Source organism: Xyrauchen texanus, chromosome 44 (genome assembly GCF_025860055.1).
Source record: "Xyrauchen texanus isolate HMW12.3.18 chromosome 44, RBS_HiC_50CHRs, whole genome shotgun sequence".
In the NCBI taxonomy this organism is placed as follows: domain Eukaryota; kingdom Metazoa; phylum Chordata; class Actinopteri; order Cypriniformes; family Catostomidae; genus Xyrauchen; species Xyrauchen texanus.
In genome coordinates this window covers 10290380-10309392 of record NC_068319.1, presented here as the reverse complement: position 1 = coordinate 10309392, position 19013 = coordinate 10290380, and the positions used below count along the sequence as shown (strand labels likewise).

Genomic DNA, 19013 nt, shown 5'->3' with positions numbered 1-19013 from the left:
ATATGTAATGCATTATTGTTGCTATGTTGGATATGGTACATAACATAGTACATGAATATGGTAATCAATCAGTACCATAATATCTAGTGCGTAATATTTAAATACCATAGTATTACCATCTGATACCATCCCTGTACCATGGTACCACCATTGTACTTTTTGTAAAGGTAATGTTAATGCAGGTTCAACCCAAGCGGTACACTTGTTATGTGTGTAAAATGTGTGTACTTGATGTTTTTCCAAAGTGTACATGTCTAGATATTTTTATATATGACGTTTATGCGGTGTGAAGTATGTATGTGTGTAATGTTTCACCCAAAGGCACTTGATGCACTCATTTAGAAAAAACGTACCTCTGCAAAAGCTCAAGGCTCAATGATTGGATAATGACTTGAGAAACATGACTGCGGGAGAAACGGACGTCCGTTTTAGTTCCCTCACCAGTCACCCTCAGCAACTTTAGCCCTTTATTATGGAGAGAACGAATAAACATCCAGAGGGAAGATAAGAGAAAGAGAGAGAAGTAGAGAAATAAATCGAGAGAGAAATAATAAAAGGTATAGATCAAGTTTTTCCATATGAGGCAGATTTCACATTTTCAGTGTATTACCATAATATCTCTAAATGTTTATATAAAATCTTTAAGTAAAACTTAAATCTTCCCAAACCTTACTTGACTGTTTTTGTTTTATCTTATATTTTTTAAAGGTCTTTGAGAAGTTGGAAAGAATTTTAGCTTGAATAACACTCCATATTAACCCAGACAATCTCAAATGTCAGCAGCATTGTGATTTGTTAAATCAAAGCACTCCAGGTTCTCCAGGTATTTGCACATTTGCATAATTTAAAACATACACCGCTAATCTGGGGCTTGCTGTCACCATGAACAGAACAAGTGCAACTGAAGTGATCCATGGCTATTTGACTTGTCTGTGCAACCCCTTCCCCGATATACTCACATACACTCCAATATGGTAGCAACCATGTAGCTTAATGTATTCAATTATTCATTCAACTCTTTACATGGAAGAGGTCTTCATTTGCCAGCTTTATCTCTGACCTGCTTGCGTCTGAAACTGTAATTTCGTTAGGAGGCAAAAAGTTCCTGTGATATTGACCTAAATGAGCAGGCAGGGTCAACATGAGATTAAATACACTGATAAAACTTGGTTTCCACAGCAGCCTCATTAAGCCTGAGCCTAATTAGCATGTCCATGTTGATCAGTGTAAGAAATGGCTGTGTATATGTGTGAGTCGCACTGGGACAGCTATAACAGAACCACTTTTTATACCAAATAATCCACGTACTCAAATGAAGGTTATGACTCAACTTTTAAAAACATGCCTCAAGATCCCTGCATTCTGTTTCATTCCCTTGTTCTTTGTCTAGATGTTTTCGAACGCAATAACGCCTAAGAATTGCGTCTGATTGGGGTCATTTGAGCCTGAAACCAGCCTGACTATACAGGGCTACTTAAAAGGAATATTCTGGGTTAAGTACAAGCTCAATCGACAGCATTTGTAGCATAATGCTGATTACCACAAAAAAATATTTTAAACTCATCCCTACTAAAAGCAAAAATCAAGGTTACAGTTACAACGGAAGTGAATGGGCCAATTTTTGGAGGGCTTAAAGGCAGAAATGTAAAGCTTATAATTTATAAAAGCACTTACATTAATTCTGTTAAAACTCATGTATTATTTGAGTTGTAAAGTCGTTTAAATCTGAATTTTTTACAGTTGTTTTAGGGTTTGTTTACATTACATTGTCATGGCAACAACGTTGTAAAAATGGCTGTAACCTTACATAGAAAAGGTTAGTAAGTGATTGTATCACACTAAAATCATGTTAACCCACATATTGTGCATGTCTTGTGGCTATACTTTTGAAACAGTGAGTATTTTAACGTTTATGGATTGGCCCCATTCACGTCCATTGTCACGTCACGCTGAAACCCAAAATGTATTGTTTTTTAAGTAAAAGAGGGGCAAGAAAGATTTGTGGCAATCAATATTATACCACAAATTCTGTCGATTGATCTTAACTTGTATTGAACCCGGAATATTCCTTTAAGGGAGATTTGTTGACTAGTGATTTAGATAACCCACCAACTAGTTGAGTTGAAAATATAGTTGTAATTTTGCACATCCCTAGTGACAAAGGTTTTGGGTTCGCACACCACTTAATACCTTGCTGAAGGGTGATATCTAAAAGTTTACGGTTGCTTTGCAAATGGCTGCTAATTCTAGTAGCCCACTATAAATAATGTTTCTGTTGTTTGTTTTGTTTTTGTTTTTTTTTTCCATATTTCAGGTTCAACTGTCTCTGTACACCTACCTTTCGGCTGAATTCATTGGCACTGCCACCATCTACAGCACCATTCGTAGAGTGGGCACAGTCCTCCAGCTCATGCACACTCTCAAATACTACTATTGGGCCAGCAATCCACTAGAGAGTAGCGGTATTACCCCTAAAGGCCTGGGTGAGTACTGCACCCGCTTTACAATACAAACAACACAGCAAACGTTTACCTTGCAGAGTTTAACCTGAATTGTCACAGCTAGTTAGGAAAAGGTGCAAGATTGTGTTGTGGTGTCAGCTTGAAGTGACAAAAGTACACCCAATCAGAATTTGGCGATTTGGCAATTTAGGCCAAATTACATTGTACTGCTGGTGGGACTTACATCGTAATGTGTAAAAAAATGTTTTATCAAAATGGCTGATAGAGGTCGACCGAAATTGGATTTTGCTGATACCGTTTTTAAGGTGGTGGAAAAGGCTGACAACTGATTAATCGTCTGATAGTTTTTTTTTTTAAATCAATGTATAGATTGATAACATAATTATAAAAATGTATTTCTTATTCTTTCCTTACCATGATGAGCACAGACATTGAGTCCAAAATGAATAAAATTCCAAAAGCAAATTATTATTCATCCAAAATGCTAATAATAACCAGAAAAAAACAAGATGTGGTGCATAGTGCAATACTTTAACTATGCAAGCCTGAAAAAAACGGTGGACTTTTATTTTGAAACATCTTAGAAGTGAGTGTCAATTCAATTAAATTGAGAATTGATGCTCTTAATGTAAGTATTTAACAACTTATGTTTTTTATAGGAAATGGCAAGTTCTTTGTGACAAAGTATTAAGTAAATATATTTATGATTATGTTTTAATGATTGTTGTATTGTATTATATACCATGATTAATCGCAATTAATCACAAATAACTGTGGATAATTAGTTATACATATTTCACCAGTTGAGGTTTATTGATGAGGAATATGAAAATTTGAATAATAAATCAGCATAGATTTTTGCCGATAACCGATAGTTCCAAAAAACAACTATCTGCACTGATTAATTGGTAAAAATCTATATATCGGTCTATCTCTAATGTGACATGGTTGATTGTCATGAATAGTTAGGACAAAAACATATTAATTAAAAAAAGAATTAAATTCAATATTCTGTAATATGTTTTCACATTGAAAGTGCCTTGTGTTGTAGTTGTGTTTGGAGTCATTGGCTTGTTAGATGGATGGAAAGGATAAAACGAAACAAATAAAATAGCACAGCACCTCAGTGAAAGTGAAATGATTTTGGGAATAGCTTTGCACTTTAGAATCTCTCCAGCAGTTGAGTTAGCACTCAGTAGCCGGTGTGTTGTGACAGAGGGTGGAGCGTGTGTCTACAAGCAGACAGCAAACAGTATTAAGCATGAATGAACCTTGAAACTCTGCTCACTCCATTTTTTCCTCTCTCGCTGTCTATTTTGGTATCCAATGCATTTTGTGTCTTAGACTTTTGTCTCTGTGCCTGAAAGAAAGGGGTAATATTATCTTAAACACAAAGCCTTTGAGAGATATTTTCAGCTGGCATACTCTTTACTGTTTTCTTTATCCGCTTTCCGTTCTATATTCTGTTTTCTCTCAAGATTACTTTCACTATCTCAATCTCTAACTCTGTTTTTCCTTGGCTCTGTGTGTTTTTAATTCTCTCTGCGTTTCTCATTTTTCAGCCTCTTTCTCTTTTTTTTTGCTTTCTCATACTTTTGCTATAGTTCTCTCTCTCTCTCTCTCTCTCTCTCTCTCTCTCTCTCTCTCTCTCAAGAGTTTCTCTATTAAATCTTTCTTCTTTCTTCTGGATGTTCCAATTGCCACATGTAAAATATGTCAGTTGTTCCATCACTATTATTCCTGCCTCCACATCTGAGACCGTCAGTCCACGTATCTTATCACATGGCTTGTTGAGTGCGTTACCGTGGAGACATAGCATGTGTGGAGGCTTCACGCTACTCTCTGCTGAATCCACACACAACTCACCACCACCACCCCCCACCGAGAGCGAGAACCACATTATAGCGACCTTGAGGAGGTTACCCCATGTGACTATACCCTCCCTAGGAACTGGGCCAATTTGGTTGCTTAGGAGACCTGGCTGGAGTCACTCGCGACTCCAGGGGTGGTAGTCAGCGTCAGTACTCGCTGAGCTACCCAGTCCCCAAGAATGGAGCTTCTTAAGTTTTATTTCACAAGGCCCCTAATCATTTTAGTCCGATATTAAAGGGGTCATGACATGAGAAACCAAATTTGCCTTGATCTTTTGGTATATAAGAGGTCTTTGTATCATTAAAACGTCCTGCAAGTTTAATATTTTAAGACGTCCTCCCCATTCTAAACGAATCATTTATTTAATCAAGCTCAAAATACAGCTCGTTCTGGATTCATGGTTAGAAGTGACGTGTCGGTTAGAAGTGACGTAACAGCGTTTGCATATGACCGCCTCCAGCACAAGATAACTACGCTTTAAGCGCAAGACAACTACGCTCATTTCAGTATCGCCGTCGCCTCACAAGTGTTCAGTCGATGGACAGCGAGCTCTGACAGAGACTACTTGTGCACAGGAAAATTATGATGCCACACAGATGTGCTGTTCCTGGCTGTGGTCAAACAAAACCTCTGAATAAGCTGCCGAAAGATCCAGACGTCAGGGAAAAATGGATGCAGTTTATTTTTTGCGGACGTTCCAGTCACGGCAGTGTTAACTTAAGCGTTTGTTCTGTACATTTTAAGGATGACTGTTTTGAGAACAAATCTCAATATGATGCTGGCTTTGCCAGAAAACTGTTGCTCAAAGATAAGTCCGTGCCGACTATTCTGGGAACAACGACGACGCAATCTGTAAGTAATCTATTTTAAACTTTAAACTACTTTTTAAAGCGCAATTTCATTCATTATGAATAATCACAGTGTTTTTACTTAGTTTACTTGCATATTGTTCTGGCTGGGGGCGTCAATAATTGATACATAGGCACTGACGTTAGCCAATCATAACAGTGGGCGTTAACACTGAAGTCTTAAATGGAAAACGCCCCAAAACAGACTGTTTGAATCAGAGGATGAGAAACAGGGTGGGAAAAGGTCATAAATCACTAGATTTTAAAAGTTTTTCTTAAAAAAAAATATATTAATACTATAATTGCACCTAAGGGAACATAATAATACAATAAAAAAAACCATGTCATGACCCCTTTAAAAGTTCAGAATTGGTTGTTTTGTAATTCTTTCGCAATATAATGCAGGCTTTGCAAAGAGGCTAATATTGAAGGCTTTAGCAGTTAGCAGCTTAATGTGGGGATGAGCGTGTCATGAGATGAGGAAATGTCGACCTGCTTCACTACATCACATGCACTGAGCTTGCTGTTACACTTTTGCCTTCCACAGAAAGAGATGTGAATTTTTCATGTCCAACTTTGTACTGTCTGTGTGCTGTGTGTTTAATAAAAGATGAGGGGTGTGTGTGTGTGTATTTGAGAAAGATATTGTGAGATTGTAAAAGGGAGATGAGTTAGAGAAAAATAGGTGCTTGTGTGGTTTGGAAATGGGGTTCGTGCGTTCAGGGGCTTGTATTCCCTAAGCTGCATCTTCAGTGCTCTTTTGGTTTTCTTGTGTTGTGTTTCACTGTTGTGAATTTTGTTCAAAAGGTATCTTAAGAAACCTGCGGCTTTTAGCTGAAGATTTTCCTTGTACCAGAACAATTCAAGTTATAGTTTGTTCATTAATATCTGAGACGCACTAATAGAAAGCGTTGTGATATACAGCTGTCAGTTTTGTGAACGCATAAAAAAGAAGCATATATTTTATTCTGGTGGGAATCTAAAAGAGACATGGTGATATAGTATTATATATCAAGGTCGTCATACGATAATATTGGAATTCTTTATTTTTAGTGTATTGAAATTCTGAGAGATATTTTAAACTCTTACTCATTTGTTCATCATTGGACTTCTGTGCATGGTTTTGCAAGTGCTGAACTTCCGGCTTCACTTCACTGTAGAGTCATAGAGGTAGTAGACTGAAGGCATGTCAGTGTGAGGGAATTGCATTCGTCGATCAAGTGTGTTTATCATTTCATTTAAAAGTGAATGTTTACAGACACCGTGATCACTTGTTCTTAGTTTGCATTTTGGTCAAAAAGAAATAATTGAGTGTTTGTTGACCTAATGATGTAGTATGTTTTCGTCTTCTCACGAATCATATGAATGTGAAAAATATATATAAAAAATATTGATTCTTGATGGTTTGAAATGTCAATGTTTCCCCTACCTCTAATATGTTATAACCTTTTTTTATTTATAATGTTAGCTAAATATTTTATTTCAACATTAGCATAAAAGTAGAATTACAAATCAAAGTTGTACAAAGTATTTTGTTCATATTTGGTTAAATGGTGAACCATACCCAAGTTTTGCTTACAGATGGTCCACGGCCCTCTCAGAAGGAGATTATATCCCTGCGGGCATTTATGCTTCTCTTCCTTAAACAACTTATTCTCAAGGTGAGACAATACAAAGTCCTTTTATACGTATTGCTTTACTTTTAAATTTTTTCTTTAATTTAACATTGTATTTACTGTATTTTGGTATGTTGAATTTATTATTTATTGAAACTGGGTTTGGATTTAGTACAGGTTCATCTCTACAGACAAATTTATGGGACATAATGTCGATTACCACAGCAAATAATCTCGACTAATCCATCAGTTAAAAAAAAGAAAGAAAAAAATGTTAAACCTGTTCTAGGTGGATGAAATTGGAAATAACTTTAATATTGTAATATAAAATAAAAAAAATTAAAACAGCAATGAGACGCTGGTCAAATTAAATGTGTTTCATGCTAAAAACCATTGTGTTAAATGACATAATGCCATATATTCTTTTAATAAAGCTTAACTTGTCTTGAACCTGGAACATTCCTTTATTAAAGAGATCTAACTAATTAACAATATACTTTCTCCAACCAATGTACAGTAGTAGCCAGAAGAAGTTGAATGGGGACCGATAGTTCATCTTTGTGTTTGATCTGAAAACATTAAAGGGATAGTTCACCCAAAAATGAACATTTTCTCATAATTTACTCACCCTCATGCCACAACAAGATGTGCATGACTTTCTTCTGCAGAACACAAACAAAGATTTTTAGAAGAATATCTCAGCTCTGTTGGTCCATACAATGCAAGTGAATGGTGACCAGACATTTCAAGCTCCAAATATCACATAAAGGCAGCATAAAACTAATCCTTAAGACTCAAGCTTTTAAATCCATATCTTCTGGCACAATATGATAAGTGTGGGTGAGAAACAGATCAATAGTTAAGTCCTTTTATACTATAAATCTCCACTTTCACTTTCGCTTTCAAAATTTGAAAGAATGTGAAAGTGGAGATTTATAGTAAAAACAAACTAAAATATTTATCCTTTTTTACCATTTTATGAGGGTCACTCAATGATGATGCACTACACGGATGGGTTTAGCCGTTGCACACCCTCTCTATATTTACATCAGCGTCTCCTGCAGAACATGTGTACATACACCCTCCCGAGAACGTCGACAGGACAATACAGTATAAATGTTATATAAAAGGCCTTTATGTTATTTTTGAAGTTTCAAAGGTCTGGACACCATTCGCTTGCATTGTATGGACCTACAGTGCTGAAATATTCTTCTAAATATGTTTGTGTTTAACAGAAGAAAAAAGTCATACACATCTGGAATGGCATGATGCTGAGTAAATGATGAGACTTTATTTGGGGTTAACTCTCCCTTAATTTATAACCGCCATAGAATATATATTATATAGACAAAAAAATGTTTTTGTACAATTTATGTATTTGACAGCAAGTATTGGAGTAGTACTGACTTGGTCTCTAATGTGTGGCTTGACATAAATGACATTCCCAATGCATATTTAGTAATTAGATATACTAATAACACTCATAATAACACCTATATCAACATTTTACATACACGTGTAATATTTTACATTTCATTGCTACTTTGCCTTATTTGTATCAACATGTTTTTCACAGATTTTATTTGGCATGTTATTGTGATGAATTGGGCCAATTTTGAAGTTTCCAAAGCAGTGGCAGTCAAAATACACATCTGCTTTGTTAAAATAACAATTTATCACAATTTTTCCTTGAAATTTGCAGAAATGTTTTTGATTATTTGCATTTCTTTTGTTTAAAACAATAGAAAAGGCAATACACAGAGTGAGTTGCATAAGGGTGTGTGTTACGTGAACTGTGTATTATTTTAACATTAGGCTGTTGTCATGATTTGACAAGCATGATGTTGTTACCAAGAAGCTAATTTCATTCATTTAGCTGCTGCCTTTTTGTTTTTGTTCTATTATTTTCTGCCCTCTTTTAAAATTGTCTCACTCTCGTGCAGCTATTAGTGTAATAAGAAATCTGTGAGAGAGACCCTAATTCAATCAAGCAATCAGGCTCTCTCACATCAGCACAATGTAAAGCAGCTAACAGCAATATTAATGTAAAGCAGCTAACGGCAATATTAATGTAAAGCAGCTAACGGCAATATTAACGTAAAGCAGCTAACGGCAATATTAACGTAAAGCAGCTAACGGCAATATTAATGTAAAGCAGCTAACGGCAATATTAACGTAAAGCAGCTAACGGCAATATTAATGTAAAGCAGCTAACGGCAATATTAACGTAAAGCAGCTAACAGCAATATTAATGTAAAGCAGCTAACGGCAATATTAATGTAAAGCAGCTAACGGCAATATTAACGTAAAGCAGCTAACGGCAATATTAATGTAAAGCAGCTAACGGCAATATTAACGTAAAGCAGCTAACAGCAATATTAATGTAAAGCAGCTAACGGCAATATTAATGTAAAGCAGCTAACGGCAATATTAACGTAAAGCAGCTAACGGCAATATTAACGTAAAGCAGCTAACGGCAATATTAACGTAAAGCAGCTAACGGCAATATTAACGTAAAGCAGCTAACGGCAATCTTAACGTAAAGCAGCTAACGGCAATCTTAACGTAAAGCAGCTAAAGGCAATATTAACGTAAAGCAGCTAACGGCAATGTTAACGTAAAGCCGCTAACAGCAATATTAAATGTTTTCCTTTTGTTGAAAAATGTTTTTGTGAAAAATTATATTTGTGCATTTTATTATCATTGTTGTAGAAAGAAATATTTTTTTGTGTCTGAGCTTATGGGTGATTTGTGTGTTTTCCAGGACCGAGGAGTGAAGGAAGACGAGCTTCAGAGCACATTAAACTACCTGTTAACCATGCATGAGGTAAATCTGATCAATACACAGACCAAAGGTCTTGTGGACTCATTTTCTTCTTCCTTTATTAAACAAGCCGTCTTTATGTTCTTTATGAAAAACAAGCTGCTTTAATCTGTACTGGGGTTTTTGGTTGACTAAAATGTTTACCTGAGGTGTCAGAAGTCTTTGAGTCCTTCATGAAGGCTCTAGTAATATCTTGAAAGCTGCATTTGAAATCCTTTGATTGAGACGCATGAAATTGCAGTAATGCACCATCTGTGACACTGTTTGATAGAGAACAGCAAATAAATTCTGAAGAACGCTAGTTAAATGCATTGTACTGTATAACACCTAGACATTTAGACATTTAAGGGGTACCTGCTGGATCATAACACCACTATAATCTTTTCTGATGTGGTCCAATATCTGTTTGGTCATTTTCTCTCTCCTATAGGATGAAAACATCCATGATGTGCTTCAGCTCTTGGTTGCACTCATGTCTGAGCACCCCGCCTCTATGATCCCTGCCTTCGACCAGAGAAACGGAATACGGTGAGCCCTCGGGGACAAACGTGGTCTGGTTACGTAACTGAAATAGATTTGGACTGTCAGGGTTGCATCCATCACATTTTCTCATGCCTCACAACCCATTGCAAGAGACCTGAACTCTTGTTTGAATACATGCCCTCAGGGTATCTTTATGATATTATAATGCACAATGGTATTTCCTATTTAAATGTTCTCATTTTGAGAATAAATTAAGTCCCTTAAATGATATCGGTGCCTCTTAACCAAGGTGGTGTGTCGTTCAGAATTAAATCGAATGCCTATGAAACTTTAATTCAGTTCTTGAATTGTAAGGTAAATTTGAATTTAAGGAATCAGTTAAAATGCAATGATATTCAAAGAAATGTATACCTCTTTAGGTGTAGTTTTTAGTAATGCATTTTGTTTTTCTGTATAAATTATACATAAACATTTTATCATGCACACAATGTATGGGGTTTGTCTTGATTTATTATTTGTTATTAATAATCATTGTTTGAAATGCCACCTTCAGAAATGTGTATATATAATGAAATATAGTTAATACATGAACTATGATAGAAAAAGCCATGCCCAACCCTGCTCTGAACAGGTTCTCATCTTAGCTCATTTTAAGTAATGTTTCATTTCCTTTTCAGGGTGATCTACAAGCTGTTGGCCTCCAAAAGCGAGAGTATTCGAGTCCAGGCTCTTAAAGTTCTTGGCTACTTCCTGAAACATCTGGGACACAAGTGAGTTTGTGTGACCATTCAGAACATACCAAGCATAGTAGGCAAATAAACCATTCAAAAGGGGAAGAGAGCATGTTTAGAGGGTAGGGTAGGGTAGAGTAGAGTCCAGCTTGCGTTATTTCCTGACCAAATGGTTTGCACTTATATAGCACCTTTTTAACCTTAGCGGTATTCAAAGCACTCATTCACTCAAATTTAAATCCATGCAACGTGCTAGCCTGCCATTGGGAGCAACTTGGGGTTCAGTGTCTTGCCCAAGGACACTTCGGCATGTGGAGTCGTGTGGGCCGGGAATCAAACCACCAATCCTGTGATTAGTGGACAACCCACTCTTCTACCTGAGCCAAAGCTGCCCCTTATCTCCTATTATTTCCTGTCCACTGTGGCAAAAAGTCCAAGAAATAAAATGTAAACAATTTAAAGGTGCAGTTACAGTCTTGCAACAGAAATTTTAATTTTAATTTTAATTATTATGAATTATTATTAATTTTCCTTCTTTTGTTATTACAAATGATTAGGGAGTTTTAGTTTTGTTAGACACAGCCACTTTCAGAACAAGTGACTACATGGGTGAAGGGCCCCATTAATGCATGGGCTTTACATGGGGACCACGGCAGCAGGGGCCCCAAACTCCCGGTTGGGGGGGGAGCAGTCCCGTTATTGTTCCATCATCGTTCTTGGCAGGGCATATGTAAATGCATTTTGCGGGAGATGCTGATGTAAACATAGAGAGGGTGCACAATGGCTAAACCTGTCCGTGTAGCGCATGCTCATCGAGTGGCCTAAAGGATCACGATATGGCCCTAATGTGATTATGAAACTTTAAAAGGCTACAATTTGATTTAATAAACATAGCACTGCAGCACAGACATTTCAAAATAAGAGTCCCTGGTGTATTTTGGGGCTTTGTTAAAAGTCCTGCGTTATGCCTCTTGTTTTCTTTGGTTATTAGATACCCTTTGCAGTGTTACAAGTTTTAAGGCATTGTTGAATGTGTGCCTCAGCCTAAAATAAAAGAATCTGTGATTCATGATTTATTTTGAAATTGTGTGGGTTTGTTCTGTATGGACTTGCGGTGTTAATTTAGAATTTAAAAACTCGACAGCACGCCCTGTATGAACCTGTGTTGTATATGTTTTTTGCTTCTGTGCTTGTGTGTCTGAAAGGTTAATTAAATGTGTGTATTTGATTGGCTGTCTTGTGCTGCCACATTCCCGGGAATGCTGTTGTCTTCGAGTGGCTGTAAGAGGGCCACTGACAGCTGTGTGTGTGTGTGTGTGTGTGTGTGTGTGTGTGTGTCTGTGCATATGATAAGGGGGTGTGTGCCCTTGAGGAGTGCAGTGTCAGTTGTAATCGTGTCAGTCTGCCAGTAGCATGCATCTCCTCATTGTTCTTAAAGCTTTGGAAGACTTTGGTGTAAAATTGAACCTGTGAGTGAGTTTATACCTGCCTTCACCTCGCCAAAGTCACTGCAAACAACATGACACATGTGCCTCTAATCTCATTCCCCTCTGTTCTCTCTCTCTTTCTCTCTCTCTCTCTCTCTCTCCCTCTCTCTCTCTCTCTCTCTCTCTCCCTCTCTCTCTCTCTCTCTTTCTCTGTGTGTGTGTGTTTGGGTGTGTTTGTGTGTGTGTGTGTGTGTGTGTGTGTAAGGAGGAAGGTGGAGATCATGCACACCCACAGTCTCTTTACACTGCTTGGGGAGCGACTAATGATGCACACCAGCACTGTGACCATCACCACCTACAACACACTTTATGAGGTACAGTATACACCTGTCTGCATTTTGGAGTATATTTAGAAACAGTTTCCATGAAGCCTGTATATATAATGCATTATAAAATGATTCTTAATACATTAAAATGTATTAACAATGCCTTATAATAAACATAGTAATGCTTCTTTGATACATGATTCTTGCGACAGTTATAAAAGCAATACTTCACAAGAGGTCATACATTTCAGAGATTTTACCATGGAAAGAGGTGTGCTTGGGCACAACACACAGCGGAGTGCTTAAAACCCCCTTAACCGTGGAAAACCATTGTCAATTGTACAATGTATTTTATAATTTTTATAGGGCTGTCAGTCGATTTAAATTCCTCCTCCTAGTAACATAGTTAATTCAGGCTGCATTAAGTGCAAATCAACATAAAAATGAAAAAACATTACTGTCAAAAAATTAAATGGAGCGATTAATTTTTGGCTTCATCAAAGTGATTTTTGCCTGCTGTTTCTGTAGATCTTAACAGAACAGGTTTGCACTCAGGTGGTGCACAAGCCCCATCCAGAACCCGATTCTACAGTGAAGATCCAGAACCCTAGTAAGTGTCTGTGGATACATTTCCAGCTCTGTAACCCATAGTCATTAGCATTATTAGATTCAATGATCATTCTCAGTACATCCTTTCTCTTTCATCCCCTTTCTCTTTACTTATTTTCTCTCTCAGTGATTCTGAAGGTCGTGGCCACACTTCTGAAAAGCTCATCCCCCAGCGCTGAGCTCATGGAGGTGCGACGTCTCTTCCTGTCTGACATGATCAAACTCTTTAGCAACAGCAGAGAGAACAGACGGTATGCTGTTTAAACAAACACACACGTGCGCAAACAGACACTACACACACAAACAAACTGAAATATTTATGAACATACACACTAACACATCATATATATTTATATACAGTATGTGTGTATTTACTTATTCATGTGATTATCTAATCAGCCAATTGTGTTGCAGCAGTCCAGAGCATTACATCATGCAGATATGGGTCAGGAGCTTTAGTTAATGTTCACATCAACCATCAGAATGGGTAAACAAAATGTATCTCAGTGATTTTGACAGTGGCATGATTGTTTGTGCCTGACGGGCTGGTTTGAGTATTTCTGTAACTGCTGATCTCTTGGGATATTCATGCACAACTTAAATTCTAGAGATTTTTGTGCGTGAAAATCCCAGGAGATCAGCAGTTACAGAAATACTCAAACAATCACAGTCAGGCACCAATAATCTTGCCACAGTCGAAATCACTGAGATCCATTTTTTTTTTACCCATTCTGATGGTTGATGTGATCATTAACTGAAGCTCCTGACCCGTATCTACATGATTATCTGCATACTACCTTTATATATAATTTTCAAAAACATTCAAATTGACTAAAAATCCAGACATATTCAGCTACAGTATCTATACAAAAGACTTATATTGTTTTTAAATACATCTAATTATAAATACAGTAAAGACTACCTAACCCTAAGTTTTTGCAGATTAACTCATATTATTGGGGACAAATTGACCTCCACACTATAGCAAAGTATGTACACCCTCGCACACAAACAAACCCAAATAATTATAGACATTGAGACAAACATTTTCACAAGCAAACTTATAAATATTCTCTCTTGCATGCAAGCACTCACACAAAGAATCCAAAACATATGGAGACACAAACAATTTTTTTACACACACACACAGCTGTATGCAAACATCAGAAGCATTTTGCATCTCCCTCTCAGCGGGAAAGACGTTCTGTCCTATTAAATCAATTAGTGTCATAATTAATGCATTGAAGAATAAAGAGATGAAGTGGCATTCTATCCACATTCTTCACTGTTTTATGGCTCCTGTGGAGACTAAACCTAAACCTGTCTCCTGCTTGACTCAGATTAGCCTAGTTTGCTCATTAGCAAGATATAGTTAGTGTTCTGTGCATGTTTGTGTAACCTAAACAAGCCCAATGCTCACCATTCACAGAGGCCCACTCTGTCAGCTGCTGCCATGGTTACAACTGCATACCAAAATCACAATGCACATTTTAGCAGTGGTGAAGTGGGACTGCTTATTTCTGTATTCCATAACAAGCCCGGCATTCTGAAGTGAGCAGACGTGTTTGGAATCTTGAAAGAGAGCTGACATGATTGGACGAGTATTTCCAGCAAGTTCCACCAATCATAAACAGTTGACTGCTTAACGTTTTGTGTACCTTGTTTGTTTTAATGTGGCTCTGATGTGTTTAACATAAGATTCTCAAAAGCTTAGGCTTTGATTTCTACTGTATGAATGTTCCACGTGTAGGTTTTAACTTGAAACACTAGACATTCCTTAAGCATTAAATAAGCCACAAACAAAAACTTCAGCCAAAACCAACAACAACTACTTCAGCTAAAATTTGCAGTATACCCAGTGTGCCGGCTATTGTAAGTCACAATACCATGCACCCAACTTGACTTTCTATTTCCATTGTAAAATGGAAAGAAGAAAAATCCACCACAATTTGTAATATTTTTTTGTGAGACTGGACTGTCTAGATTAAAGACAAGATTGGATTAAATAAATGATAAATAACATTTATTTCCAAGATAAATGGATGCCACTTGCGGGAATAAAGGCCATCGTCAATGTTCACACATCCTGAAATATGCTGAATCTATGGGGCTGCCCTCCCTTATAATTTTGTCCCAAGCCTGATAAATTCAAGCCATGGCCCTTGCATAATTAAATAAGTTAATGTCTCAACAATGTACTGTAACATACTACTGTTTAAAATTATATTTTGGCATAATGCATACTGTTTTACATTCTATTTTTTATTTTTTTAAGTTAAATACTAGGCAGTGTTTAGTGTATACCTCATGCCCAGTATGCATTAAGCATTATGTTCCATTCTGAATTTGGGGCAGAGGCTTAGCCTCAATTAACACATTCCTTGAGTGAATAATTGGGTTATTCCATCCAAAATGACACCATTGTGTCGTAATATGTGTAGGTGTCTGCTGCAGTGTTCAGTGTGGCAGGACTGGATGTTCTCTCTGGGCTACATTAACCCAAAGAACCAGGAGGAGCAGAAGATCACCGAAATGGTCTACAACATTTTCCGCATCCTGCTGTACCACGCCATTAAGTATGAGTGGGGAGGGTGGCGTGTGTGGGTAGACACTCTCTCCATTGCCCACTCCAAGGTTAGTGCAAGTCAGTATGCTGCTCTTAGCCCTTTACTTGGTATATTTTGTTTCCTTATATCAGTTTTAATGGTTTTAATACACTTCTTATTTCTAAGTATAAGTGAAAGGTGACAATGTTAGCAGTAATAGCATCTCATTTTAATTCCTCACAGATCTTGAATAAAGTATTATAACTATGGAATAGAATATGTCTAATGGCATATATGAAAAGGTAAAAAACTATTTAAACAATAAATAAAGTTTAAAGAATTTATTTTTAAACAGGGAGTTGTTGTGATATAAAAATTCTAATGAAATATTTAAGATTCTGCATTTTTTGAGGTCATTAATCAAAGGTAACCAAGTAACATTGACCATCTTAACCACTTAGCACTTAGCTGGGAGAACATGGATCATCAGGTTTACACAGACTTGTATTTGCCAGCTAAACCCTTAAGCAAAAGAGGGATATACCAAATACCAAGAAATTCTGTATAAATTATCATACAAGTGGTTCACTTGTGGTCTCAGACTTTTGGAGCCCACTGTAGACCAGATGTCTCAAAACATGACTTTGACCACTTCAGGTGACCTACGAGGCGCACAAGGAGTACCTCGCAAAGATGTACGAGGAATACCAACGACAGGAAGAGGAGAACATAAAGAAAGGTAAGAAAGGTTCAGTCAGCACCATCTCCGGCCTCTCCGCCCAACCTGCCAGTGTAAACGGAAACCTGGAGATCCGCGAGATTGATGACACGTCTCAGACTCAAACGCCAGAGAGCGAGGTGGATTTCGGAGAGAATGCAGACTCCCGAATCCTGCTGGCTGAGGCCAAAGGCCCTGAAGGAGACGCCGAGCAGTCAGCAGCAGGGGTTCGGGTGGAAGTCCACGACTTGCTTGTGGACATCAAAGCGGAGAAGGTTGAGGCTACGGAGGTCAAGTTGGACGATCTGGATCTGTCCCCGGAGGTTCTGGGGGGAGGAGGAGGCATGGAGAACGGACCCCTGGTGGAGGTCGACTCGCTTTTGGACAGCGCCTACTGTGCAGCAGTTCACAAGCTCAACGGGAGCCTCATCCCCAAGGATGAAGAAAGTGTCATAGGTCTAACTGAAGATGATGGGAATCTAGGTCCTCTGATCACACTTGCAGATGAGAAGGATAGCGTTCCCAGCAACAATGGCTTCTTGTTCCCCAAGGTGGACGAGAAGCTGCTACCCTCATTGGCATCAACGGAAACCCTAGTGCTGCCCAGCCCAGAACAACCCCCTTGTCTGACCACTCCACACATTACAAATGCCAGTGACGACCTTAGCCTTTTGGCCCACATGACCTCTTGCAGTTCAGACTTGGTACAGACCCCAAGAGGCCTCCCAGAGGATGATGGGTTTAAGCTACAGAGCTCCCTGGTAGACATCAGCACATTGGCTGAGGCTGAGGCTCAGGCTGCAGCCAGGACAGCAGAGTGCTTGGAGCAAGATTTAGGGGACACCCGGCCAGGGAAGAGTGGAGTGGATGCTGCCAGTACTACTTCGGACACAGAGAGGTCTGACGATGGAAAGGACAAAGAGATGAAGAAAATTCAGACAACAGCCACCACACAGGTGCAACTAATTTATTCTCTTTGATTTGATTTATTAATTTTGCATATCATTATGTCCACAAATGGTAGCTCTTTAAATATTCTGTAGTTCACCCAAAAATGAAAATTCTGTCATGATTAACTCACTTTTAGATGTTTCGAACCCGAAAAACTTTCTTTCCTCTGTGGAAAACAATTGGAGATGTAAAGGCAGAAATATACTTCTGTTTTCCTCATGCCGGTACGTCTGGCTCAGAGTGTGCGAGACGCAAATTTCATCATGAGCACAGTATGCTTGGAAACAGTCCTTGTGCAGCCAAGTTTGTATGTCCATGTGCAGCCAAGTTTTTCAAGACACGTTGACGGTCCGCATCTTTGCGCATTGTCGTCACATAGGTCTGCTGTTGACTGTGCTAAAAGAGTATCACAAAGCAGTTGTAGTGTGAACGCATCAGTATGGGCTCGTGGTCAAAAGACTATCCCCTAAATATCTAAGCGATTATCAGTGCACAAGACAGAACGGCTCATGGAAAAGCGAAGTACAGCCTAGCATTTAGGCTGATTGTACAGGCTGCTCTTTTCCATAGAACAAAAGCAAATTGGACTCATACACTATATTCCAGATCCTCTGAAGTCATGCAATAGCTTTACTTGAAGAACATACCAAAATTGTAATCGTTAGTTGCTTAAATAGTGATAAGCTACCACTTTGCCTTGGCTCTGAAATCTTATTCGCACCTCTACATATTTAAACTGCCACCCGTGTTCAGCTATGACACATGCAAGAGCCAATTCTGTTTGGCATCACTGACTTCAAACCCAAATACACAAATAACATTCTAGCCTGCATCCATTTGTGCTCCGCTGAAGAAAAGTTTATGTGGGTTTTGAATGACGTGGGCTGGGTGAAAATTATCTCAACCAATCAATCAGGTTTAGAACCAGAAAGAATTTATGTTAAAGTGAACAAACAAACAATCAAGCAGATGACAAAGATTCATGAATGAATGGGTGTTCTCTTGTAGGCTCTTCATGGCCGTATGTCGGGTCAGATGGAGAGGGACCTCCGTGTGGATCTGGGTTTCCGAGGCATGCCAATGACAGAGGAACAACGGCGGCAGTTCAGCCCCGGCCCTCGCACCACCATGTTCCGGATCCCAGAATTCAAGTGGTCCCCCATGCACCAGCGCCTTCTCACTGACCTTCTGTTTGCCCTGGAGAGTGATGTACACATGTGGAGGAGGTATGGGAATTTGTAGTCTCACATTTCCAGACTTTTCACTATGGACATAAATCTGATCCACTTTGCAGCAAGAACCACCCACTTTGACAGTAAGAGGCCATCTGACTGACATATTAAACAACCAACCACAGATTTTTGTTTTTATGTGCTGTTCAAAGGTGGATGGTAATCTGAAAAAGTTGGTAGCACATTAATAGACCAGTATGAAATAACTAATTTTAATACAGTAACTGCACTTCAGTTTCTGTTTGCAGTGAACTATATGGAAAAGCAGAGACTGTTTAGATGTTGTAATCAGAAAATCTGGTGAAAAATGATTTAACAGAAAACAAAGCAGAATATACAATTCTGCTTGTGGATATATAGTCTATATA

The 19013-nt window shown here is 38.2% G+C and overlaps 1 protein-coding gene across 2 annotated transcripts in view; it reads left to right on the top strand.

Moving 5' to 3' along the window:
* LOC127636850 (neurobeachin-like) overlaps window positions 1–19013 on the top strand; it is a 158908-nt gene that overhangs the window by 108289 nt on the left and 31606 nt on the right. For both annotated transcript variants that reach the window (XM_052117621.1, XM_052117622.1), the window contains exons 13-23: window positions 2315–2483; window positions 6764–6843; window positions 9563–9625; window positions 10053–10150; window positions 10783–10875; window positions 12529–12637; window positions 13118–13199; window positions 13326–13449; window positions 15640–15832; window positions 16402–17418; window positions 18422–18639. In XM_052117621.1, coding sequence (XP_051973581.1) covers window positions 2315–2483; window positions 6764–6843; window positions 9563–9625; window positions 10053–10150; window positions 10783–10875; window positions 12529–12637; window positions 13118–13199; window positions 13326–13449; window positions 15640–15832; window positions 16402–17418; window positions 18422–18639 — 2246 coding nt within the window. The remainder of the gene's footprint in view (window positions 1–2314; window positions 2484–6763; window positions 6844–9562; window positions 9626–10052; window positions 10151–10782; window positions 10876–12528; window positions 12638–13117; window positions 13200–13325; window positions 13450–15639; window positions 15833–16401; window positions 17419–18421; window positions 18640–19013) is intronic.